This window comes from Stegostoma tigrinum, chromosome 6 (assembly GCF_030684315.1).
Source record: "Stegostoma tigrinum isolate sSteTig4 chromosome 6, sSteTig4.hap1, whole genome shotgun sequence".
NCBI classification, from domain to species: domain Eukaryota; kingdom Metazoa; phylum Chordata; class Chondrichthyes; order Orectolobiformes; family Stegostomatidae; genus Stegostoma; species Stegostoma tigrinum.
This window is the reverse complement of record NC_081359.1, coordinates 109,154,913-109,182,514: the sequence shown is the minus strand read 5'-3', so window position 1 is coordinate 109,182,514 and position 27,602 is coordinate 109,154,913. Positions and strand designations below refer to the sequence as shown.

Sequence of the window (27,602 nt, the reverse complement as noted above, 5' to 3'; positions counted from 1 at the left end):
TCCGCTCGGTTCGCAATAAACAACTGCACCTCCCAGTCGCAAACCATTTCCACTCCCCCTCCCATTCCTTAGACGGCATGTCCATCCTGGGCCTCCTGCACTGCCACAGTGATGCCACACGTAGGTTACAGGAACAGCAACTCATATTCCGCTTGGGAACCCTGCAGCCCAATGGTATCAATGTGGATTTCACCAGCTTCAAAATGTCCCCTCCCCCCACTATATCCCAAAACCAGCCCAGCTCATCCTCGCCTCCCTAGCCTGTTCTTCCTCTCACCTATCCCCTCTTCCCACCTCAAGCCACACCTCCATTTCCTACCTACTAACCTCATCCCGCCCCCTTGACCTGTCCGTCCTCCCCAGACTGACCTATCCCCTCCCTACCTGTACTCTCCTCTCCACCTACCTTCTCCTCTGTCTATCTTGGATCTGCCTCCCCCTCTCTCCCTATTTATTTCGATTTCCTCTTCCCCTCCCCCTTTTCTGATGAAGGGTCTAGGCCCGAAACGTCAGCTTTTGTGCTCCTAAGATGCTGCTTGGCCTGCTGTGTTCATCCAGCCCCACACTTTGTTATCAGGGGTAGATAGGCTCCTGATTAGTAAGGGGATCCAGGGTTACAGGGAGAATGGAGTTGAGAAACATTACCAACCATGATCGAATGGGGGAGCAGACTCATGGGTTGAATGCTATAATTCTGTCCGACGTCTCATGATTTTATGGTTTAACTGAGTGGCCTTAAAGGTCAAATACATACAGTTGTAAGAAAGAGCTGTGTTGGTGTGGACGGGTGTGATAGCTATTTGATAGATAGAGTCTATTCTGCCCATTGTCCTTGTACTGACTCTTTGGAAAAGCTACCCCCTTTATCTCCTCCACCTGCCTGCTTACCACCACCATCGTGGGGACATCTGGTGATGGGATATCAATGCTTGCTCTGCCGGCAAAACTGTGAATGAATAATAAATCTCCACTAAGTTTGATGAGTCAAATTGCACAGTTAGTCAGCGCAGATTGAAGTGACACCAAGAACCTTGAACACAAGCTGCCCTCATGCACAGTCAATGAGGGCAGAGAAGCCTGATAAATAGGGAGAAATTGTTTCCACTTGCTGGAGAGTGAGTAGAACAGTTCCACGGCTGAGCAACTTCAGGGGGAACCTAAAAAAGCTGAGATCATTCTTCTCACAGCAAGTAAAGTTGAAAAGAAATTTAGCAGAGGTTTTTATAATCACAAAGGGTTTTAATAAACCTAGAGAAACTGTTTCCAGCGGTTGAACATTCAGTGACAATAAGGCAACTTGCAAAAGGAGCAGTGGGCAAGATGAGAAGACTGTTTTTATTATTGGTGAAGTAGGCAAAGGTTTATAGTTTGTACCCATCCAGACAAACTCGAGGATCCAAAATAATTTTTTTTTTCCTACCCCATGCAGTGAGTTGTTGTAAACTGGGAAGGCTGCCTTAAAGGGCATTGGAAGCAAATTCAAGAGAAACTTTCAAAAGGGGGTTGGATAAGGATTGTATGCCCACTGCAAGTTGAGGCCACGAAGGGGATCTACTTGGATAGCTCATACAAAGAGCCAGAACATACACAATGGGCCGAATGGCCCATCTGAGCTGCTGTCACAGCAACAAAGTAATGTCTTATTTTTCAGGTCCTCCTTCAAATCTTTCCGTCCTCTCCCCAGGTTAATGATTCAGTCTGACTATTTAATTAGTTGCAAACCCCACTTTCACCCCAAAGCTACATTCAATGTGACTTTGCAAAGCTGATTGAATGTTCACTTTGGTAATAAAATGTTAGAAGCAAAAATCACACACAAACAGTACATTACTAAAGACTTGTTTATTTAACTGCTTTATAAATGCTGTTGAGTATAAGAAGTTAATAATATTGTTTATACAACAGATACAATTGGAATTAAATTTCACATTTTAGAAATGTTCACCATGGTGATTATTTTGTTGTTCCTTGATCTTGTCAGTATTTAAGTTTATAAGTCACAGTTTGTTTGTCCATTGTGGCAGACACAAAGCCAGCCACGGCTATCACCAGTGAAACTGTACGTTCCCTCCCTCCCTCCTCACAGTCTCTCGCGCATTCCCTCCGCCCTCAGTGAATCACAGTGGGTAGCTCTCTTGGCTTCAATCTGAAGGCTGAGAGTTCGAGCTTGAGTCTCAGTCCAGCGGCTTGAGCAAACAATCCAGGCCCACACTTCCAGTGCTCGAGGTGTCATCTTTTGGGTGAGACGTTAAACTGATGTCAATCCCCACACCATCCTCCCCCACCATCAGTCTCCCCGTGGGGTGGATGGAAAAGATCTCCACCGCCCTTTCTTTGGATAAAGCAGTGGGGTGCTCCCGAGCGTCCAGGCAATTTTCTATCAATCAGTCAACAGCTGACGATCTGGTTGTTATCGCATTGCGGTTTATGGGATCTTGCTATGCATGAATTGGCTGCTGTGTTTCTTACATTCCAACAGTGACCCAGGATTATTGCATTGCAGTTTATGGGATCTTGCTATGCACAAGTTGGCTGTTGGGCTTCCTATGCTCCAACAGTGGCCACGTTTTGAAAAGTCATTAATTGACTCTGAAGCACTTTGAGACAGCCCTATGTTGTCAAGGCAGGTCTTTCTTTCTGCAAGGATTGTAAAAATCAAGCTTATTCCCAGGATTTGATTGCTGGTCTTTTTTAACACATTTTATTTTGTCTTGCTTGGAACCCAAATACTATCTTCTGCCTCAGAGCCAGTTGCAGTTAGCATTGGCTTCTAGTAAACGAAAGATCTGTTTTACATTTAAAATGTGTTTTGCAACTGATACCAACATTAATTCCAGATCTTGCACAAAAACCATGGAATATTCCTCTTAATTACTGAGACATTAACTCCAACATTTCAATATCCTATACTAGCCATTCTGACTCGATCTTTCCCTCAGAGTATTGCCATTTCTGGAAATCTGCTACATACCTGGTGTTATGGCTCAGTATCACGTCTTAGAAAGAAAGAAAGAAACATCGAAAATAGGAGCAGGAGTAGGCCATTCGGCTGTTTGAGCCTGCTCTGCCATTCAATATGATCATGGCTGATCATCCAACTCAGTCTCCCGTTCTCACTTTCTCCCCCAGTACTTTTGGCCCCAAGAGCTCTACCTAACTGCTTCTTGAAAACAAGATAATGAAATGTGAGGCTGGATGAACACAGCAGGCCCAGCAGCATCTCAGGAGCACAAAAGCTGACGTTTCGGGCCTAGGCTCTCTGATGAAGGGTCTAGGCCTGAAACGTCAGCTTTTGTGCTCCTGAGATGCTGCTGGGCCTGCTGTGTTCATCCAGCCTCACATTTCATTATCTTGGATTCTCCAGCATCTGCAGTTCCCATTATCACTGCTTCTTGAAAACGTTCAGTGTTTTGGCTTCAACTGCATTCTTCGATAAAGAATTCCACTGGCTCACCACCCTCTGACTCCTCTGACATCACAGCTGTGAAGCACCATGGTATATTTGACTGGGTTAAAGGCATAAGATAAATGCAAGTTTTTGTTGCTGTGGAATAATGCCTTAATCCCCATGAGAATTAGGCTGGTGCTAGTGATATCAGATTAGATTCCCTACAGTGTGGAAACAGGCCCTTCGGCCCAACAAGTCCACACCGCTCCTTGAAGCATCCCACCCAGACCCACTTCCCTATAACCCACACACCCCTGAACACTACGGGCAATTTAACATGGCCGATCCACCTAGCCCGAACATACTGTGGGAGGAAACCGGAGCACCTGGAGGAAACCCACGCAGACGTGGAGAGAATGTGCAAACTCCACACAGACAGTGATCCGAGGCTGGAATCGAACCCGGGTCCCTGGTGCTGTGAGGCTGCAGTGTTAACCACTGAGCCACCGTGCCACCCTGAGGATCAGTCAGTGTGTACCTTTGGCTCTGGCAGTGACGTGGTCTTCCTGCTTTTTGGTTTGAAGTTAAGCCTTTTACAAAAGATTGAGGGGGAACCCTGAAAAGAAAAAAAGACTTGTGTTTTATCTCGCCTTTCACATCCTTGAAGAAGGCCTTGTGATGCAGTAGGTAGTATCCTTGCCTCTGAGCTACGCACTGAGAGTTCAAGTCCCATTCCGAGAGCCAGTGACCAAGACAGATGCATCCACAATAAAACCAAACAGGTTAATCATCAGCCTGTATAATCCATACCATTGGCAGGCTCCGAGTGTGGGAGACATCCTGGCTCAGCTGTGATGGGTGTAGAGTGGCTTTGCCTTCTCGTTTCCATCTATTGTCCCCATTTGAGGAGAAACAAACTGCAGAAAACGAATGTCGGCATGTGTTTCACCAATCTCCTGTCCATCTGACATCAGAATCCTCCAAAGGATGCCTCTAAGTGCTTTTCAATTGATGAAGCACAACCCTAGTCACTGCGTCAGTGGAGAAAGCATGACAGCCAGTTTACACACAGCAAGAACCCATAAGAAGCAATGTGAACGGTGACCAAATCATCAGCTTTCGGCATTGTTGGGTGAGGGACCCCCTACTGATCCAGTCACAAGCTGGGTTGGCTAGGGGCAATGAAGGAGACACCTTGGGATCTTCTGTCAAATAATTCCATAGAATCTCTTGCATTCACCAGAGACATGGGGGGCCTGATTTAATGCATCAACTGCAAGATGGCTCCTCAAAGGCACTCCCTCAATGCTGACCCTGGGAGTATCAATGTTGCGCTCAAGCCTCTGGAGTGGGGCTTAACCTCAGGACCCATCCGACTCAGAGTCACCAGTTCTATTCAGCTCTGCATAAACGTGAGCATTGTTCTTTAAATGAGTTGAAATCATTTTTCATCCATGTCTACATTCAATTGTTGCTTTAATGATATCAAACAAAAGAATGTGAACAGGATTTCTAAAAATCCAGTATGTAGGGTTGAGCCTGTTCCAATGTTCTCAATGTATAAATTTCCTGGAATTCCCTCCCTAACAGCACATCCCAAGGACTGCAGCAGTTCCAGAAGGCTGCTCACCATCACCTTCTCAAGGGGCAATTAGGGTCGGGCAATAAATGCTGGGCCAATCAGTAGCATCTGCAGCCCATGAAAGAATTTTGATAATGTCCATTGGCTCCAAATTCCTCAATAGCAAAAATCTATTTTTTTCAAAATTGATTTTCAATAATTCATTTGATCTAAGTAAAGGGCTTGCATGGGGCTAAATTCCCTGAGGAGGTGCTCATTACACCCACTTTCCCCTAAAAAAAGAAGCTCACTCCTCAGCTGGAAGCCCCGTGCTACAGAGAAATGGGCAGAGAGAGAGTGAGACGTCTCAATGGGAGGAAGAACTCTCAGCCTTCTGATCCTCCATTAGTCATATAGAGCCATTGCTTAGACAATGGGAACCAGCAGGAGCGCAGGTAAGTCCTGGGATTTGAAGGGGTGAAAGGAGCAAGTGGGGAACTGGGGTTTGGCAACCTAGGAAAAGAGGTGAGGGAGAGGAGAGTAGGGAGGTGGGACAGAGGAGAGTGGAGAGGTGGGGGAGTGGGCAGTGGGGAGAAGTAGGGGAGTAGAGTGGGGAGTTTGGTTTTGGACATCAGGCGGGCAGCAACAGAGGAAGGGGGTTAATATCTCGGGGTGGGGATTGGTGCAGAGGGCACTCTCTCCATCCAAAAAGTCTTTCTACCTCCTCCCCACCTCCAATTCCTTCTTTTACACTTTGCGCTAAAATAACAGAGCTCCCACCCGCCTTTCAGAATGCACGTGGCTCATTGCAAGTTCTTTGAAATTTCAAATCTGATTTCAACTCAATAAAGATTAATTTCATGAGTATATTCACAGTTGAATCATAAATGTGCAAAAATATATTTGTATATAAATTTTATATGATTTTAAATCAGTATAAATGTATGAATTATTATTTTGATCAGCTCTAAATAACATTACATTCTACTTTACTGGACCATTGAGATAGAGTCTCTGGCCATGCTGTCTATTTACAAAACAGTAAAGCTCATCAGGCTGCACAATCCCCTGAGATCTCCATACTCCACCATTGCTGGCCCTTTTGTATCTCACATTTTGATTGACTGGCTGCCGTGCCTTTCAGCTGCCAAGTCCTTAAAGATATGGAATTCCCTTCCTATACCTCTCTGCCACTATCTTAAGGCATTCCTTAACCCTATGCTTTTGACCAAACTTAGGATCACCTAGCCCAATGTCTCCTAAGTGGCCCAGCTTGAACACTTGTTTCATAACGTTTGTTTTGATAATGTGCAAATCCTTTGAGACATTTTACCATGTTCGAGGTGCTATATCAATGCACACTGCTGTTGAAAGCCAACCCGCAGCCTACTGAGATGCAGAAGGATCCGAGTGTCTTGGTGCATGGATCACAAAAGGCTAGTACGCAGGTACGAGTAATCGGGAAAGCTAATAGAACGCGCAGTATGCAGGCACTCATTGACCGGTTTACAGGAACATATGAATTGAAGCAGGCCATTCAGCCCCTCTAATCCACTCTGCTACTCAGTAAGATCATGGGTGATTGGATTGCAGCTTCAACTCCATAAATGAGCTAATCTCCCATTTCCCTAATCCCAAAGAAACAACTGAGCGCCTTGTATGGGACGGACTGGTGAGTGGTTGGACACTTGTGGAACTGTACCCGTGCCCAATGCAGAACTCAGGAGTAAAGAAATAGGACAGAATTATGGAGAGACAAAGCATGAATCACTTTGTATTGTGTACGGTGAGACAATAAACAAAAATGAATCGGTGAAACCATATTTGGGTTCCACCAAAATTTCTCATCACTGGTTTCATTTGAAAAGCAAAATTAAAATGTTAATTCTCAAGATGGATTTATACCTTGCTTCATCTATATTATTCTCAAGAATGTAATAGCAAAAGAAGGATGAAATGGACAAAATGGGCACGGTTTCACACTGTGCCTTTTCTGCTGATCACTGGGCATCCCTGCAATGCATAAGGTCAAACAGTTTACAGTCAATTCCTGATATACCTCTGTACATATTGGTCAGTACAGTTAGCCAGGCTGAATTAACCATGAGTAATGGAAAGCTGAAAGAAACTGAAAGCAGATGAGACTAGAATTATAGATTCCTCAGCCAAAGAGCAGGAGGGCAAAGCAATTCAGCCCCTTCAGCATGTTCCATCACTCCATTAGTTCATGGCCTCCTAGACAGTTTAATCAATTCACTCAAACGTGGAAGCAACTTTTGAGTAACTTTTGCAAAAGTGAAGATACATAGAATCATTGGGTCATACAGCGCGGAAACAGACCCTTTGGCCCAACCAGTCCATACCAACCATGTTCCTAAACTAAACCAGTCCCACTTGCCTGCAATTGGTCCATATCCCTCTAAACCCTTCTGATCCATGTACTTGGCAGCTCATTTCACACATGAACCACTCTCTGTGTAACAAAATATTGCTACTCATGTCCTTGGTAAATCTTTCTCCTCTCACTTTAAATATATGCCCCTTTATTTTGAACTCCCTAACCCTAACAGATGCAAGGAGTCTCTCACCTTTGCCAGCATTTTTTGCCCTTGCGAGCTGGAGGTGAACTGCCACCTTGAACAGAGTGGCTTGCTTGGCCATTTCAGAGGGCAGTTGTGTGTTAATCCCATTGCCGTGGGCCGAGAGTCACTTGTAGGCTAGTCCGGGTAAGGACAGCAGATTGCTTAATCTTAAAGGACATTAGTGACCCAAATGGGCTTTTTACATCAATGTAAAAAAGTGTCTCGGTCACTTGCCGAGATTGGCTCTCAATCCCAGATTTTATTCGTCAAATTTCCATTTCACTATCTGAAATAGTGGGATTCGAATCATTTCCTCACTGCATTAGTCTGGGTCTCTGCCCCACTAGCTCAGTGAAATTGTCATCTCCCGCATATGGAGTGTCCCTGTTGCACATAGAATCCACTCAGAGGCCAAAGGACGGTTTGCAATAGGGTCAAAGGATGATCAAGCAGAGAAAAACTTCAGCCAACTGGACCTAGGAATAAGAGCATGACCCATCTCCTGGGAGTCTGGCAGTATGAAGAGATTGACCCTCACAACATGTAATAGTAAAATAAATGCTTCTTTCACTGATGGTTCCAACCATCTGATCAACAGTGTGTGACCGAGGGAAGGAAAAATCCAAGAAAGTCCAGGAGGTTTCCTGGAGAAAAAGCAGTGAACACGTGAATGAAAACCAATAAAAAATGAAGTGTCTCAAAGACTACCATCAGAGGCCAGGCATTGTCTCTCCCTGTGTCCTGTGTCGAGGTCAGATTTAAGTTAGAAATAAATTCTGCCCTCACCACTTCCCCACTAGTACGTTAAGCTTTTGATTCGAGGTGTAATTTGGTTCCATCATCTTGTTCCATCAGTCTTTTTCTCTCTTCCTCAACTCTAGGGTCTACTGCAGCCTTAGTTGCCATTTTGGCTTGTTGCTCCCTTCTCAAAGTCTCTTTCTTTAGGAAATAATAGGCCATCACAAAGAGTAGAAAGGCCCCGCACTGAAACAGCATCTGCAGGCCAATATATCTAAACAAAAAGAGAAAGCACAATGCTGAGTAATATTATTAATATCTTTATCAATCAATAACTGATGACCCAGGGATCCAGTTCACAAATGAACAATGGTAACAGTCAGAGATAATGGGAACTGCAGACGCTGGAGAATCCGAGATAACAAAGTGTGGGGCTGGATGAACACAGCAGGCCGAGCAGCATCTCAGGAGCACAAAAGCTGACGTTTCGGGCCTAGACCCTTCATCAGAAAAGGGGGATGAGGAGAGGGTTCTGAAATAAATAGGGAGAGAGGGGGAGGCGGATCCAAGATGGACAGAGGAGAAGATAGGTGGAGAGGGGACAGACAAGTTAAAGGGGTGGGGATGGGGCCTGTAGAGGCGAGTATAGGTGGGGAGGCAGGGAGGGGATAGGTCAGTCCGGGGAGGATGGACAGGTCAAGGGGGCGGGATGAGGTTAGTAGGTAGGAAATGGAGATGTGGCTTGAGGTGGGAGGAGGGGATACGTGAGAGGAAGAACAGGTTAGGGAGGCAGGAATGATCTGGGCTGGATTTGGGATGCAGTGGGGGGGAGGGGAGATTTTGAAGCTTGTCGTCCACATTGATACCTTTGGGCTGCAGGGTTCCCAAGCTGAATATGAGTCGCTGTTCCTGCAACCTTCGGGTGGCATCATTATGGCACTGCAGGAGGCCCAGGATGGACATGTCGTCTGAGGAATGGGAGGGGAAGTTGAAATGGTTCGTGACTGGGAGGTGCAATTGTTTATTGCGAACCGAGCGCAGGTGTTCTGCAAAGCGGTCCCCAAGCCTCCGCTTGGTTTCCACGATGTAGAGGAAGCCACAACGGGAACAGCGGATACAGTGTACCAGTCATGTGGCAATAAAGGCTTTGAGTGTTGCTCAAAAATGACAAATATTTCCTATTTTCATCACTCGTTCAGCAGGATAATTTGCAAGAACACCAGTTCAAGGAGGAAATCACCATTTTGACTGCATGAGAGGAGAGTGCTGATAGGTTTGTAAGTGGATTGGCAAGTGATTGGTTACAGGCATTATCCTGGAGAAGGCAACAATTAGGACTGAATGACAGTTTACCATGAGATTTGTATTCTCCTAAATTATCCTGAGTGTTCAAGGTGAAAAATTTTGACAAAATGCTTATTCTTTTTCCAGAAAATAAAACAAAATCAGTTAACCACTCCTCTACTTCTTTATCCTTCTCTAATTCTTATCTATCTATTTTCCCCTTTTCTATCTTTCCTGTTTGATTGCAAAATGTAAAACGATTTTCCCTTTCACGGAATATGTCTGTCACTGGCAGGACTAGCAGACATCATACACCATTTATCATGAAAGTTTATCAAAATTTTAAATTGTTCATTAGGATGCCGGCATTGCTGGCAAAAGCCAAACTTTTTTCGCCAACTTTAATTGCCCCTTGAGCTGAATGGCTTGCTCGGCCATTTCAGAGTGTAGTTAGGAATCACCCACATTGCTGGTGGTCTGGAGTCACATGTGGGCCAGACCAGATAAGGACGGCAGGTTTCCTTCCCTAAAGGGCATTAGTGAAACAGATGAGCTTTTACAACCATCAATAATGGTTATGTGTTCACCATCATTGCTTTCAAATCCAAGTTTATAAATTGAATTTAATTTCCACCAGCTGCAGTTGGAACCCATTTCCGCAGAGCATGTTCAATGAATCCAATGACTTTTCCATCAAACCACCATCTATCACTAAGTCATAGTGTACACTAGAATGAAATGGCATTCTTGAGTCCAGTGTTGGAATTAATGAAAAGTGCCAATATTTTATTATTTCTATTCTATTATGATACACTTGGCCATATAAGGATGGAAGGTGATGATGAGTTGCCTCTTGAAACATGCATTACAGTAGATACATGCACAATGTTACCGGGAATCGAGCTCCAAAATTATAACTCAGTGACAGTGAAGGAACGACAATGTATTTTCAAGTCAGGATGGCGAGTGGCTTTGAGGGGAACTTGCACTGATCCATTTTATTGGCTGCTATAATTCCTCTGGGTGGTGTCGGCCCAACCTCAGTCATTGATAAGATTTTAGAGTCCATTATTAGGGATGAGCTGGTGAAGAACTTGGTAGTGCATGATAAAATAGGACTCAGACAGCACGGCTATGTCAAGGGGAGGTCATGCTTGACAAATCTGTTAGAATTCTTTGATGACATAATGAGCAAGTTAGACAAAGGAGAGCCAGTGGATGTGATCTATTTGGATTTCAAGCAGGTCTTTGGCAAGGTGTCACACACTGGAGGTTGTTAAGTAAGATAAGAACCCATGGAGTGAGGAGCAAGGTACTGGCATGGATGTAGGATTGGCTGACTGACAAGAGGAAGAGATTGGGGATAAAGGGACCTTTTTCAGGATGGCCATCATTGACGAGTAGAGTTCTGCAGAGGTCTGTGTTGGTGCCACAACAGTTCATGTTATACATTAATGATCAGTTCTGAGGAAGGGTCATCTGGCCTGAATGTTAACTCTGATGTTTTCTTCACAGATGCTGCCGAGCTTTCCCAGTAACTTCTGTTTGTGTTCCAGATTTACAGTATCCGCAGTCCTTTCAGCATTTAACGGAATTGAGGGCATTGTTGCTAAGTTCGCAGATGAGATAACAATGGAACAGGTAGTGTCAAGGAAGTGGGGAGGCTCCAAAAGGACTTGGACAGATAGGAGAGTGGGCAAAGAAGTGGCAGGTGGAATAAAATGTAACAAAGTATGAGGTTATGCATGTTGATTGGAGGAATAGGTGCGTAATTATTTTCTAAATGGGAAAAGGCTTTGGAAATCTGAAGTACAGAGGGACTTGAGAATCCTAGCTCAGGATTTTGTTAAGGTTAACATATAGGTTTAGTTGGCAGTTAGGAAGGCAAATGCCATGTTAGCATTCATTTAAAGAGAGGTACAATACAACAGCAGAGATGTACTGCTGAGGCTGTATAAGGTTCTGGGTAGACTGCATTTGGAATATTGTGAGCAGTTTTGGGTCCAGTATCTAAGGAAGGATGTGCCGACAATTTGGAGGGGTTGGGAGGGCGCGCAGAGGAGGTTCACAAGAATGATCTCAGGGATAAAGAGCTTGTCACGTGGGGATTGGTTGAGGACCCTGGGTCTGTACTTGATCTCGAAGAATGCAGGGGAGGGTGTTGGAATTTCAACGAAACTTACAGAATATTGAGAGGCCTGGATAGAGGGGACATGGAGAAGATGTTTCCACCACTAGGAGAGGCCAGGATCCGGATGATCAGCCTCAAGGCGAAGGGATGACCCTCTAGAACTGAGATGAGGAGGAATTTCTTCAGCCGAAGGGAAGTGAACGTGTGGAACTCAATGCCACAGAGGGGTGTGGAGGACAAATCAATGAACGTGTTTAGCCAGAGCTAAATTGGGTTTTGATTCATAAAGGTGATCAAGGGCAGGAGTGGTATTGAGAATCATATCAGCCAGGATTGATTGGCAGAGCAGACTCAAGGGGCTGAATGGCCTACTTCTGTTCTTATATCTTATGATACAGGTTGTGGATTTAGAAAGTGTAGTAAAATGAGCCTTAATAAGTTTTTTCTCCATGGAAAGAATATGTAACAGCCATGAACATACCTGACCCGGAAGAGATCGAGGTTATAGTATCTGCAGGAAGCCTTTTTGTTGCATTTCTTTTCCCATTGGATACAGGTGGTGTCAATTGCACTTCCATACAGGATCGGCCCTGGCAGCCAGGCTATGGAAGAGAATCACAACGAGAGCATGTTTAATGTGGTTCACAATACTCTGTGGGTGTCCTAGATCGGAATGAGCGACATTGATCATGGGCCTTCATTAATATTCCTCCCACAGCCCTGTGTACACTCCTCCCCCCCATCAGTGACCCTACCCACCCATTTAATTCCCCTCCCACAGCCCTGTGTACACTCTCCCCCCCCATCACTGGTTCTACCCACATATTTAATCCCCCTCCCATGACCCCGTGTGCACCCTACCCACTTCCATTTAGATGCCCATTTCATGTGAAAGAATAAGATCCTTGGGGACAGCAATGAGGTCACCATATGGGGGATGCGTTTTCTCAGACATTACTCAGCCCTGAATAAATATGTTTGACTCTAAAGGGAGTCAAGGGTCCGGGAAGGTTGACAGACAGGAATGTGGAGTTGAAGCCATAGATAAGCTGCGATGTTATCTTGTGGTGGCACACGATCCACAACCAGGGCTGAGTGACCTATTCCTGGTTCGTACATTCCTTTGTTCCATTTAGTCTTCTTCAGTGAGCCATATGGAAAAAAAGACTTGATCACACAGTGAGTAGTTAGGGTCTGGAATGTGGTAGACATGTACATTTACAATTCTGTAATTCTGTGGTATAGAAAGTGACCTTTATTGAATATTTATACCAGATTGTGAAGGTGACTTTCATTGAGGTAGACAGTCTAAGAGAGAAATCAGGAAACACCTCTCGACACAAAAGGCAAATGAAAATAGTCAATGCAACTTACTGTGATTGTGTTATCAATTGGTAGACTTCAAGACTGAGATTGATGGACTTTTATTTTTGTTGGTGTAAGGGTTTCAAGGAATGTGGAGAAACAGTGCATAACTGGAGTTGTACCATGTATTACAGAGCAGGATTGAGGGGCTGAATGGCCTCCCCCAGTTGTTATGATCTTATTGAAATAAATAAGATTCTTACAGAGCTTGGCAGGCTAAATGCTGAGAGATCACTTTTTCTGTTGGAGGAATCTTTAACTAGAGGCCTCTCACTGACCTTTAGTTAGATCAAGGTAATTTTGTACTTACCCAGAACACGGAACAACATGAACTGAATCCCAATCGCCAAAGATTTATCTTCAGGCTTCACTGACCTGAAATCAACAAATACAAAAGCATTTACAAAGGAAATAGGGAGGCAGTGGTGTACTGAGAATCTCTCTGGGTCATGGGAGGGGAATTAAATATGTGGGTAGAGTCAGTGATGCGGGGGAAAGAGTGTACACGGGGCTGTGGGAGGGTGATTAAATATGTGGGTAGAATCGGTGATTGGGGGGGGAGAGTGTAATGCAGTCATTCAGACATTCAGGCTAATGTTCTGGGGACATGGTCTGAATCCATGAAAAATCTGGATCTGAAAGTTAGTTTAATGGCACCCAAGTAACTGTTGTTGATCTTAATGTTATAAAACCCACCTGGCTCACTAATGTCCTTCAGGGTAGGAAACCTGCTCTCCTTTCCTGGTCAGACCTATACGTGCCCCCAAAATCCACAGCAAAGTGGTCATCTCTTGGATGTCTCTGGGCAATTAGAGATGGACAACATATCCAGTGATGCCCACATCCAATGAACAAATAAAGCAACATAATTATTTTTATAAATGCACGTAATAAATCTTTAGGTCCAAGTCTGTGACACTGTCCTGTCAGATCATTCAGCATTATATGGACAATGCAGCAAAGAAACAGGCCCATATTGGTCCAATCAGATGATACCAGAACACACGTTAACCTCCTCCCATTATATTAGCTGGCCCTTTCAGTTTGTCAGCTTATCTACCTACTTAGTTCAGTTTACCAGTTCAGCTCAGTTAGAGGTATGGCTGAGTGATGCCAGTGGATTGGGTTCAGTTCCCAAACCAGCTGAGGTTACCATAAAGGACTCTTCTGCTCAACCTCTCCACTCCCCTCCCCTGAGGCATGGTGGCCCTCAGATTAAACCACGACCAATCATTTCTCTCTAATGAGAGAGCAGCCCTATGGCCGGGTGGGAGTATGGTGACCTCACTACTATCCCCCATGGATCTTATTCTTGGTCTTTGCCTCTTTCTTGTCTACATTTTTAAGAAAAATCATTCATGGGATAAGGTCATCACTGGCCAGGCATCATTTATTGCCCAGAGGGCAGTCAAGAGTCAACCACATTGCTGTGGTTCTGGACTCAGATGTGGGCCAGACCAGTAAGGATGGCAGTTTCCTTCCCTAAAAGGCATTAGTGAACCAGATAGGTTTTTCCACCAACAATGGATTCACGGCCATCATTAAGCTCTTAGTCCCAGATTTTATTTTACAGAATTTAAATTGCACCATCTACCATGGCAGGACTTGAACCCAGGTTATCCAGGCCCCTGGATTAACAGTCCAGCAATAATACCACTAGACCATTGCCTTCCCCTGCATATGGTAAACCTCGACAACATCATCCAAAAAACACAGTCAGTGTCACCTCCCCACCACCTCTTGAAGAAATGTCTTCACCCAGAGAATAGGTGGCCTGTGGAATTCTCTGCCACAGAAAGTGGTTGAGGCCAAAATGTTGAATGCTTTCCCATGGAGACAGAGATAGCTCTTAGGTCTAAAGGAACCAAAGTGTATGGGGGAGAAAGCAAGAACAGGGCACAGTGTTGGTTAGAACATAGAACATAGAACATAGAACAGTACAGCACAGAACAGGCCCTTCAGCCCACAAAGTTGTTCAGCCAATGAACATATTGAATGGTGATGCAGGTTTGAAGGACTGAATGGCCTATCCCTGCTCCTATTCTCTGTATTTTCTCACTACTTAATCATTGTAAATTGCCAGGCTGTTATGCAAAGGAGATGTGATGGTCACGTATTTTACACAGAGAGCGGTAGAAGTCTGCAAAGCACTGCCAGGGTTGGTGGATGCAGATACGATAGGGGCATTTAAGGAACTTATAAGCACGTGAAAATGCAAGGATTGCAGAGATATGGACCAAAGGCACACAGAAGGGATTAGTTTAATCTGGTGTTATGCTCAACACAACATCATGGGCTCAAAGGCCCATTCCTGTGTTGTTCTATATTCTATGAATAAAGAACCCATCAAGTATGTAACAAGCCTCTGAAGAGCAGCTCACTCAGATCCACCCTTTCCCTGCATTTTCCATGGATAATCCACCTACCCTGCACATTCCTGGACACTATGGGCAATTTATCACAGCTAAGCCACCCTAACCTGCATATTTCGGGACCGTGGGAGGAAACCCACACAAACGCAGGTGTAATGATAAGAACAATATCTGCCGGGTGGATCTCATAGAATATGACTTCCCTGATTGGGGCTGTAAACCTGTTCCAATTAGAGAGCCCGGGCTGACAAATATAAACAGGGGTGTCAGGGATTCTTTTCATTCTACGACGGCCGGCTCTGAGCTAGCTGGGTCAATGTCATGTACTTGCACGTGTAAATAAAGTGTGACTCGGTGAAGGATTACCAGCCTTTGTGGAGTTATTTCAGTGGGGAGAATGTGCAAACCCCACAAAGTCTGTCACCCAAGGCTGGAGTCAAACCCAGGCCCCTGGCACTGTGAGGCTGTCATCTGTGCCTCCATCTGGGGACAATTTATTGCAGATGCTAGAATCTGTGCTAAAAAATAAAAGTGCTGGAGCTCACAACAGGTCAGGTGGATTGGCTATGCTGAATTGCCCATAGTGTCCCAGAATGTGCACGTTACGTGGATTAGCCATAGGAAATGAAGGGATAGGGTGGATCTGGTTAGGTTGGTGCAGACTTGATGGGTTCTTTCTGTACAGAACATAGAACTGTACAGCACAGGAATGGGCCATTCAGCTCATGATATGATGCCAAATTAAACTAATCTCTTCTGCCTGCCCAGTCCATGTTGATGCAGCGCACATCATTGCTAAAACTGTTTATTTCTGCCTCCAAAAACATCTCCTGACCGAGGGCCTGCCTCAGCTCCTTTGCTGCTGAACCCCTTCATTACCCCCAGATCTGGCTCTTCCAATGCATTCTCGGCCAGGCTCCCACTCTCCATAACTCAAATTCATCCAAGGTTCTGCTGCACACATCCTTTCTCACACCTAGCCCTTCTTGCCTACAGCTCCACCCCGTCCACTACCTATACTGGCTTTTGATTAGGCACTACCACTTCTTTAAAATTCTCATCTTCCTTTTCAAATCCCTCCATGGCCTCTTCCCTCCATTTATCTGCAACCTCCTCCATTTCCAGACCCCTTCAAGATCTCTGCATTCCTCTAATTCCCTCCTCTTGGACACTCAACTCTTGGACAAAAGTAGAGATGCAATTCAATGAACAAGCAGTTGATCATCTAACAAATCTAAACACAAAACAGAGGAGTGGATGTAGACCATCCAGCCCTCAAACCTGCCCCACCATTCAATAAGATCATGACTCATCTAATGTGTTTCAAATTCCATAATCCCATCTACTCTCCATTCTCAGCCCAACAAGAATATATCCACCTCTGCCTTAAAAGTGTTCAATGATCAGGATACAGGCTCAGTGGTTAGCACTGCTGCCTCTCAGGGACTCAGGTTCAATCCAGCCTCGGGCGACTGTCTGCGCGGAGTTTGCACATTCTCCCCGTGCCTGTATGGCCTTCCTCCGGGTGCTCCGGTTTTCTCCCACAGTCCAAAGATGTGCAGCTAGGTGCACTGGCCGCGCTAAATTACCCGTAGTGTCCAGGGGTGTGTAGATTAGGTTGGTTATGGGGGGATGGGCCTGAATGGGATGCTCTGGGGGTCAGGGTGGGCTTGTTGGGCCAAAGGGCCTGTTTCCACACTTTAGAGATTCTATGAACTATCTCCACTTAGGCAGAGAGTTCTAAATTTGCCTCAGAGAGGGTCCCTATAACTGTGCTTTCAGGAGTCAGGTGAGAGGGACTCTGAGAAGATTGGAACCAGAGCAACGTGCTCATCTATACAATCATCAGCTCTTCTGTTGCTAATCAATCCTGATCTAAAGAAACACCATGAGGTCTGGTCTGATATTGTCTGAGAATAAGTGCACCCAACACTGAAACACTGCCCCCCCAAGAGACATTGCTAATGCATGTGATGATGCTGGGACTTTAAGATTATTTTGTCCAGATAGGTTGTAAGGCAAGGGTATTGAATGGTCTACCAAAGCCACTAAAGTAAACAGCTTGTGTGGCCTTGAGGTTTTTTTTTAAGTTAGGACAATAGAAGCAGCTTGGCTAGGTGTGGCCAGCTCTCACAGACCAGGATTTCCTTTTTTTTTTCAGTTTTTATGTTTCGATTTAGGCAGTTGTTGTTGTAAGCTTGACAAAGAGGATGCTATTTTTTTTCCTCTCTCAATTACAGTCAAAAACTGGGAATTCTGTTCCTAGGCTATTGGATTGCATGTGACAAAAACATTTTCTGAATTTGCTTTTTTGCCAAAGGGCGTGTTTGTGGGATGTTATTACATTGGAGCTGTTAATTAGTATTAGTTACTGTATCTGTTATTCTGTTAGGTTTTCTAATAGAGTTAAGCTATTCGAAACCTTTTCTTTGGTTGCATTTTAACCGCAGCGTTTAAATAAATTGTGTTTTTGCTTAACATCGAGTTGTTTGACCAGTCACATTGCATCTGGAACACAGCACTTTACATTTGTCTTAAAAATAAGAAAAAGTTGGGGTCTAGGTTTCCTTCTTAAAATAGTTTGAGGGAATCTGGTCTGGTCTATAACTCGTGACAACAAAGAGGAAAGCAATGGAAAGGGGCTGTTCACTTAATGAGCCAATGCAAACACAATGGGCTGAATTGCCTCTTTCTATTCCATAACAATTCTGTTGTTCTGAAACTGCAAAGAAAAAAATCAAACTTCTGCACAGAATCAAACATGAATGGGCCTGAAAAGGGTTGACCAACTTGATGTGAAACTCTAAAAGCCAGCAAAATAAAGAGATAAATAAATAAAATAATCTTACCTCAGGACCAGTATGAAGGAAGGTGTTTGGCAAAGTGTGGCTACAAAGCCAGCCAAGGTCAGGAAGATCATAAAAGGCAAGAGAAGCTCGTAGCATCCACTACCACAGGTGCCAGGCTTCACCAGGGTTTGAGCCGAAACACAGGAACAGTTGGTGTAGCTCTTGGAAGAGAGAAAGACACACAAAGAGGCAAGTTAATTTCTCAAGGATAGCAGGAACTGCAGATGCTGGAGAATCTGAGAAAACTCGGTGTGAAGCTGGATGAACACGGCAGGCCAAGCAGCATCAGAGGAGCAGGAAAGCTGACGTTTCATGTCTGGACCCTTCTTCAGAAAAATTCAGATTTTTCCTGAAGAAGGGCCCAGACCCTAAACATCAGCTTTCCTGCTCCTCTGATGCTGCCTGGCCTGCTGTGTTCATCCAGCTTCACACCGTGTTATCTTAATTTCTTAAGGGGCTTCTTTTGGTGAGTTCATTTACAGGATGTGAGTATCACTGAATCACTGTCTCAGAGGGTAACACTCTCACTCTGAATCACAACGCTCTGTGTTATTTTTATTTGTTCACAGAGTGATGGCATCCTTCGCTCAGCCACCATTTATTATCTACCCCTAAATGACTAGAGGGCAGTTAAGCGTCAACCACAATGCTGTGGACTCTGGAGTCTCATGTAGGTCAGACAAAGTAATGCTGGCGGATTTCCTTCCCTAAAAGACATTGGTCAGTGAGATGGGTTTTTAAACTAATTGATGGTGGTTGCCATTAGACTAGTTGTTTAATCCAGATTTTCACTGAATTGAAATGTCACCATCTGCCAGGGCACCATAAGACCTTGAGGGAGAAGAAGTATGCCATTCAGCCCATCAAGGCTGCTCTGCCATTCAATGAGATCATGGCTGCTCTGATAATCCTCAATTCCTCTCTCCCGCCTTTTCCCCATAACCTTCGATTCCCTGACTAATTAAAAATCTGCATGGCTCCGGTTTAATAATCCAGCCTTGATTTTTTACAGATTCTCAAGAATTTCGAAGAAATTCCTCCTCAACTCTATCTTAAACTGATACTCCTTTATTCTGAGATTATGCCCTCTGGTCCAAGAATCTCCCATGAGGGGAAATGTCCTGTCATTTTAGTTAAAGTTGAGGAGAAATTTCTTGTCTCAGAGGGTGAGAGCCTTTGGAACTCACCGTCACAGACAGCTGTAATAACAGAATCCTTGTGTGTATTTAAGGCTGAGATTCTTGATCAGTTGGGGAATCAAGGGTCAATGGAGAAATCACAGGAAAATAGTCATGAATGTTATATCAGTCATGATCCCAGTGAATGATGGATCAGGCTTGAGGAGCCAAAAGACCTACTTCCATTCTTATTTCTTATGTACACCCTACTTTGAGATTATGTTTCCTGGTAGACACTCCTACGGCAGGATTTGAACACTAGTCCTCAAACATTAGTCTTTCTCTCTGCATTACTAGCCCAGTGACATTGCCATCTTGCCCCATAGTCAGCAGACCATTCACCTGGGATTCTGTATTACTGACCCAGCGACATTACCATACCACCATCAGACTCACTCCAGGATTTGAGCACAGCAGTCAAAGCTGATCGGGGGTGACTCTTTTGGATGCAATATTAAGACAAGGTTACATCTCTCTACTTAGCTGGATCTCAAGATCCCAGATTATTATCTGAAAAATATCAGCGGACTTATCCTCTGTGCTTCAGCCAATAATGATCCTTCAATCAATAGTTGGAATAGAATTACGTGTTATTATTATAATGTTCTTTATGGTGCAAATTAGCAGCCTTATTTTCTAGATTATAACACCTACTACACAGAGAGATGATGGTTAAGGGCAGTTACTCTAAGGACCCAAGTAATGTCCTGGGGATCTGAGTCCAAGTCCCATCATGGCTGATGATGGAATTTGAATTTAATTTTAAAAAGTCTGGAATTAACAGCCTAATGATGACCATGAATCCATTGTTGTAAAAACCCATCTGGTTCACTAATGTCTTTTGGGGAAGGAAATTGCCAATCTTACCTGGTCGGGCCTACATGTGACTCCAGACCCACAGCAATGTTGTGGACTCTCAACTGCCCTCTGGGCAATTAGGGGCGACCTGCGACACCCTCATCCCCTGAATGAATAGAAAACACTCCACCGCTGTAAGAACGAACAATTAGGAGCAAGAGTGGGCCTTTCGGCCCCTTCAACCTGCTCCACCATTTGATGTGATCATGGCTGATCTCATCTCAGCCTTAAGTCCACTTCCTTGCCTATAACCCTTTAACCTATTACTAATTAAAAATCCATCTCCTCTTTAAATTTACTCAGTGCCCTCAAGCATTGTTCTCACGCTCGGGGAGTGAATTCTACAGATTCTTGACTCTTTGAGAGAAGTAATTCCTCCTCATCTCTGTTTTAAATCTGCCACCCCTTATCCTAAAACTATGACCTGTAAAGGGCTTTGACACCTTCAATGGCCATACAAAAAGGCTATATAAATATAAGCTTTTTGCTTCTTTCACTGGCAAGTTCAGCATTAGTTGTATATATTCATTACAGCCTACAAGGATCTCCTTAAACAGTGGCAGAGTCAGCCAAAACTATCTACTGTCTTACACGTGAAGCAGTAGCGGCTCAGTGCTTAGCACTGCTCCTCACAGCGTCAGGGACCTGGGTTCAACTCCAGCCTCAGGCAATCATCTGTGTGGAGTTTGCACATTCTCCCCGTGTCTGTGGGGGTTTCTTCTGGGGGCTCTGGTTTCCTCCCACAGTCCAAAGATGTGCAGGGTAGGTGGATTGGCCATGCTATAGTCCCCAGGGATGTTTAGTTTAGGTGGGTTAGACACGGAAAAAATGTAGGGGAATGGTCTGGGTGGGATGCTCTTCAGAAGGGCAGTGTGGACTTGTTAAGCTGAATGGCCTGTTTCCACACTGTAGGGATTCAATGATCTATGAAAATCCCACTGCAGTACAGCAAAAAAGTGCATGTGGGATCTCCTTGATGTCCCTGCCTATATTTATTTATTCCTTAGGTGGTATGGTGGCTCAGTGATTAGCAGTTTGATCTCACAGCACCAGGGAGCTGGGTTTGATCCTTCTCTTGGGTGACGGTCTGTGTGGGCATTCTGCCGTGTCCATGTGTATTTCCCCTGGGTACTCTGGTTTCCTTCTACAGTCCAAGGGTGTGCAGGTTAGGGTGGATTGGCCATGCCAAATTGCCCATACTGTGTCCAGGGATATGCAGGTTAGGTGGGTTAGCTTTGGGAAATGCAGGGTTACAGGAATGGGATGTAGGTCTGGGTGGGGGTGCTTTTTGAAGTGTTGGTGTGAACCCAATAGCTTGAATGGCCTGCTTCCACACTGTAGGGATCCTAATCCATGATTCTCAGCCAGTATGACCAAAAAAAACTTTTCTGGCGATTACCACATTACTGTTGTGGGAGTTTTCAGTCCACCAATTGATTGCTGTGTTTCCTACATTACCCCAAGACTTCAAAAGTACCTCATTGACTGTACAGGGCTTTGGAATGGCTAAGGTCATGAAAAGTGTTACAGAAATGCAAATCTTTATGTCCTTTATAATTGTAGACGTCAAAATCGAATCTTATTGTGAACTCAACACTGGCCAGGGATATTCTGTCATAGAAGGTTGACTGAGATGAGTTATTATATTCCTGTCGCTGGGTCTGTCTGTAACTGAGCAAGATCCAACAGGTTTTAGTGAAACTATGCAAAGGAGGGGTGTGTGGGTTAGCTAAACCAGTCCACCCACACTGTGTTACGACATCGAAGGTACGCAGCTATGTTAACCCATTACACTGCTTCCCTTTTAGAAACTAGTAATTAAAAAGAGGCATTTATATGGGATATGATTGTCAGGGCCAGGATCTTTCGCCCATCCTTAATTGCCCTTGAGCAGAGAAGCTTGCTCAGCTACTTTCGAGGGTCAACCATGTTGCTGCGGGTCTGGGTTTGGGTGCAGGCGAAAACAGGTAAGCACTGAAGATTTCCTTCCCTCACAATTTACAAGAACAGTTCCAGGAATAAGAAGCTTCAATGTTGAGGAGAGATTGAAGAAGTCAGGAGTGTTCTCCTAGGAGAGAAGATGGTTGGGAGGAGATTTCAAACTAGTGAGTGAGTGTAAATAGGGTGAAGCTGTGAAAAGAAGAATGGAATAGAACACATTTAAATTAATGTGCAAAAGAAGCAAGGGTGATGTGAGAAAGGACTCCCTCACACAGCAAGTAGTTCAGGTCTTGAATGAACTGCCTGGAAAAGTGGTGGAGCCAGGTCCAATTGAGGCATTCAAGAGGGACATTGGTTGGTTATTTCGAGAGAAGCAGCTTGCAAGGAATATGGGGAGAAAGGCAGGAGGTTGGCACTGGGGAAGAGAACCAAGGCAGGCATAATGGGCTGAATGGCCTTTTTCTGTGCCATAACAATTCTGTGATTCTGTAAAAGGCTTTGACCAGGTGTGTTTGTACAACAGTTGTCATGGTCACCATCCCTGAGAGGAGCTTTCAATTCCGGATATATTTATGCTGAATTCAAATCCCCTCAGCTGTTTCGGTATTATCTGCGCCTCCATCTGAGCCTCTGATTCGTGTAACTTTACCACCAATCCAGATCAGTGAGGGGCAGTAATCACATTAATGATAGTGTGCCTCCTGATCACCAACCTTGTCCATAATTTCAGGAGTGTTGATATTTCATCAGAAGGCAGACTATTTACTGCGATAATGTCACTGGACTGGAAATTCTTCATGGTTTGGAGACGCACATTTCAACCATTATTGTTTATTTGCTGTTCATTTGCTAGGTTACTTGCATGCATGTTTGAGTTATTTCTTCTGGCAGCATTTTACCCTGCTCAAATAATAATTGCTGCATTTTTCAACGTTCAACTCTCTCAGGTTTTATCCTCTCCAGGCATATGCTGTTTTTCAATTCAGTGATGATCCTGTCAGTGAAAAATGTAACCTCGGCACAGATTCAGGGAATATTCCAGAGCACTTTCCCTGAATTACTGAGCCAAGGAACACAGCAAGAATGGCCTTTGAGGATTGATGGAAATGGCAGTAAATAGGGATACGTGATGGGGGAATTCTTCGAGACTATAATGACTGCAGTTGTAGATGACATTGGTGAGACCACACACGGAGTGATGTGTGTAGTTTTGGACTGCTTATCTGAGGAAGGATGTTCTGATAATGGAGCAAGTGCAGCAAAGTTTTAACAGACTGATTCCTGGAGCAGCAGGGCTGATTTGTGGGGAGAGGTTGATTCAATTATGATTGTATTCGCTGCAGTTTCGAAGAATGAATTGGGGTCTCACAGAAACCTATAAAATTCTGACAGAGGTAGACAGATTAGATGTGGGAAGAGATAGTAGGAACTGCTGATGTTGGAGTCTGAGATAACACAGTGTGGAGATGGACGAAAAACAGCAGGCCAGGCAGCATCAGAGGAGCAGGAAAGCTGACGTTTTGGGTCTGGGCCCTTCTTCAAAAAATGCAGAAACATAGAAGATAGGAGCAGGAGTAAGCTATTCAATCCCTCAAGCCTGCTCCATCATTCAGTATGATCATAGTTGATCTTTGAGCTCACACCCTAATATCCTAAATTTTCTGAAGAAGGGTCCAGACCGGAAAAAGTCAGCTTTCCTGCTCCTCTGATGCTGCCTGGCCTGCTGTGTTCATCCAGCTCCACACTGCGTTATCTTCGATGCAGGAAGGATGTTTCCAATGTTGGAGACATCCTGACCAGGGGTCACAGTTTAGGGGTAAGGGGTAAACTTTTAGAATGGAGAGGAGGAGAAACGTCTTCACCCAGACAGTGGAGAGCCTGTGAAATTCTCTGCCACTGAAAGCATTTGAGGGCAAAACATTGAATGTTTTCCAGAAGGAATTGGATATAGGTCTTGTGGCTAAAGGGATCAAGGGATATGGGGGCGGAGGGTGGGATTAGTGTATTGAGCTCTATGATCAATCATGATCATCTTGAATGATGGAGCAGGCTCAAGGAATTGAATAGCTTACTCCTACTCCTATCTTCTATGTTCCTGCATTTTGGAGAACCACCATTCACTTTGGATCATAGCAGATTAGTTCACTGCAGTTCCTGGATAAGGTACAGCTACCTAGCTGTTATTTAACATGACTAATATTATTTTTTTCATTCATGGGATGTCGGCTTGTTGGCCCAACATTTATTGCCTTTCCTAGTTGCCCCTTGAAAAGGTGGTGGTGAGCTGCCTTCTTGATATGCTTCTGTCCATGTGGTGTAAGAACACCAAAATACCCTTAGGGAGAGAGTTCCAGGATTTTGACCCAGTGACAGTGAAGGAATGGAGATATACTTCCAAGTCAGGATAGTGAGTGACTCGGAGGGGAACTTGCAGGGGGTGGTGTTCCCATATATCTTCTGGCCTTGTCCTTCTAGATGAAAGTGATCACAGGTTTGGAAGGTGGTGGTCTGATGGAACTTTGCTGTCACAAGTCCCTTTTCCTCTCTCCTACCCAATCCACTGTGACAAAGACCCTCAGCCTCTCCCCTATACCCTCGCCACCTCATTGTGACAGTTCGTCCACTACCTTAGCTGCCCCCCATTTCTCTTAGCTACCCTCCTCCCATGCTCATGGGTCACCAATATTTTCAAGCACCTAACTAGGGTTGCTGTTTTTGATTGTTTTCCAGGTGCTGTTGTTAAAACTCTGAGTTTAGCTCTTGAAAATGGTCTCACTTCAAAGGTGAGAGGCTGTGACGTCTAAGCTACCCAACATGGCAAACTCAACAGACATTGAACAAGAAACAAGTGACAGGATGGAGAAGTGATAGGGCTTTGAGCGAGGGATTGAAAACAGGAAACTAACCTCTCAAATAAAACAAAAGTCATTCACTTGACATGGTGCAGTTAGTCATTCGACCACTTTGTTGAACTTCTGCAAACTCCAAGCATGGGTGCTCATCCTTGTGCTTTGATCTTAATTTTTTGTTTAAAGTGACTGTATTTTTACTTTCATTTCATTAATGCTTTGCAAAGTGCGTCACAGTTAATGGATTACAATTAGCCTTATTTGCTGGGTTTCACTATCTCATCAAGCTCAAATTCCCTGGAATTCCAACAGCACTCAAGAAACATGATCAGGACAAAGCATTTTATTTAAACAACAATCAAACCACCGCTCCTTGATATTCAAGAGCGTTACCATCATTGAATCCTCCACTATCTACATCCGGGGGATACCATTGACCAGAAACTCAACTGGACTCAGCACATAAACACACAGTGGCTACAACAGGTCAGAGGTTAGGAATCCTGCAGTGAGTAACTCACCTCCCGAATCCCCAAAGCCTTTTCACCAACTACAAGGTACAAAGCAGGAGTATGAAGGAATGCTCCACACTTGCCTGGAGGGGTGCAGTTCCAACGCTCGAAAGTTCAACACTATCCATGACAAAGTAGCCCGCTTGATTGGCATTACATCCAGAAGCATCCACTCCCTCCACCACCGACACTCAGTAGCAGCAGTGTGTACTGTCTACAAGATGCACTGCAGAAATTCACCAAAGATCCTCAGACAGCACCTTCCAAACCCACGACCACTTCCATCTAGAAGGACAAGGGCAGCAGATATATTGGAACACCAGCCCGCCCCCCCACCCCTGCAAGTTCCCATCTCAGTCACTCATCTTCCTAACTTGGAAAGATATCTGCATTCCTTCAGTACCACTGGGTCAAAATCTTGCAAATCCATTCCTAAATGCATTGTTAGTCCACTCACAGCACATGGGCTGCAGTGGTTCAGGAGGGCAGCTCACCCCAACCTTCTAAAGGGGCAAGTAGGGATGGGCAATAAACGCTGAGCCCAGCCAGTGACACCCATGTCTCAAGAGTAAATAACAAATATCGTATTAGTGAGTGTTACTTTGAGATTTCAACTGATAATCTGGCTTTACAATCTGCGCAGATCCAGTCACTGAAGCATTAACATGTTATACCTCAGTAACTACAGGCAAAGACAGAAACTGTTTTCTGTGGCATCTTTCATAATCTTAGGGTGGCCCAAAGCACATTACAGCCATTCAATAATTGTTTTAAATGTACTTGCAGGAAATGAGGATATCAATATATGCACAGCAAGCTCCCACGAAAAGCAACAAACCAATGACCAGATAATCTTTTCCTGTCATGCTAGTGAAGGGATAGATACCGGGGACAACTCCCCGGCTTTTCTGCCAATGGTATCCTGTGATCTTTCCAAGTTCCATAATGGTTTAATTTCACATCCAAAAATAAGATACATCCAGCAGAGTAGACCACCCTCCCACTCAGTACTGCACTGCTTTCTCGAGACCACACTGGGAGCAGCGTGGCCACCTTTGGTCTCCTTATTTAAGAAAGGTGACATATAGTTTAGGGAAGTTTCACTCGAGTAATGGCAGTGACTATTTACTGAGGCTAGAGTTACTTAGGAGAGGTCTGGATCAATGATTAAAAGAGTGGGATTTGAGGGGTTTCGATAGGGTAGATGGTCAGAATATGTTTCCCACTAAGGCAGGTGAGGGGCTGAAAACAGAAAACGCTAAAAAGAAGTCAACGTGTCTGGCAGCATCTGCAGACAGGGAAAAGTTTCAAATATTTCTTCATTTAATCACAAGATGTGGGCATTGCAGGTTAGGTCAGGATTTAGAGTCATAGATATCTACCACACAGAAACTGACTCGTCAGTCCAACTGCCCCACAACCAGATATCCTAAATTAATCTAGTCCCATTGCCAGCATTGGGCCCATATCCCTCTTCCTGTTCATATACCCATCCAGATGCCTTTTAAATGTTGTAATTGCACCAGCCTCCTCTGACAGCTCATCCTGTACACGCACCACCCTCTGCTTGAAAAAGTTGCCCCTTAGGTCCCTTTTAAATCTTTCCCCTCTCACCTTAAACCTATACCCCTCTAGTTTTAGACTGCCCTATCATGGGAAAAAGAACTTGGCTATTCACCCTACCCATGCCCCTCATGATTTTATAAACCTCTATAAGATCACCCCTCAGTCTCCAACGCTCCAGGGAAAATGGCCCCATCCTGTTCAGCTTTTCCCGATAGCTCAAACCGTCTAATCCCAGCAACATCCTTGTAAATGTTTCTGAACCTTGTCAAATTTAAAACTATCTTTCGTGGAGGGAGATCATAATTGAACGCAGTATTCCAAAAGTGGCCTATTTATAGCTCATCCTGAATTGCTCTTGAGATGGGAGTCATGAGTTTGTGGGATTTTCCATCTCAGAGGGCAACGAAGGTATTTAATATGCGTAATCC

General features: G+C 44.5%; 1 protein-coding gene across 2 annotated transcripts in view; it reads right to left on the bottom strand.

Annotated features, from left to right (window-relative positions):
• Positions 1-3,333: 3,333 nt before the first annotated feature.
• Positions 3,334-27,602, bottom strand: part of slco2b1 (solute carrier organic anion transporter family, member 2B1) — a 93,459-nt gene continuing 69,190 nt past the window's right edge. For both annotated transcript variants that reach the window (XM_048532954.2, XM_048532955.2), the window contains 4 exons: positions 18,271-18,431; positions 13,360-13,424; positions 12,166-12,286; positions 3,334-8,543 (listed from right to left, as the gene is read on the bottom strand). In XM_048532954.2, the coding sequence (XP_048388911.1) occupies positions 8,336-8,543; positions 12,166-12,286; positions 13,360-13,424; positions 18,271-18,431 (555 nt within the window). In that variant the 3' untranslated portion in view covers positions 3,334-8,335. The remainder of the gene's footprint in view (positions 8,544-12,165; positions 12,287-13,359; positions 13,425-18,270; positions 18,432-27,602) is intronic.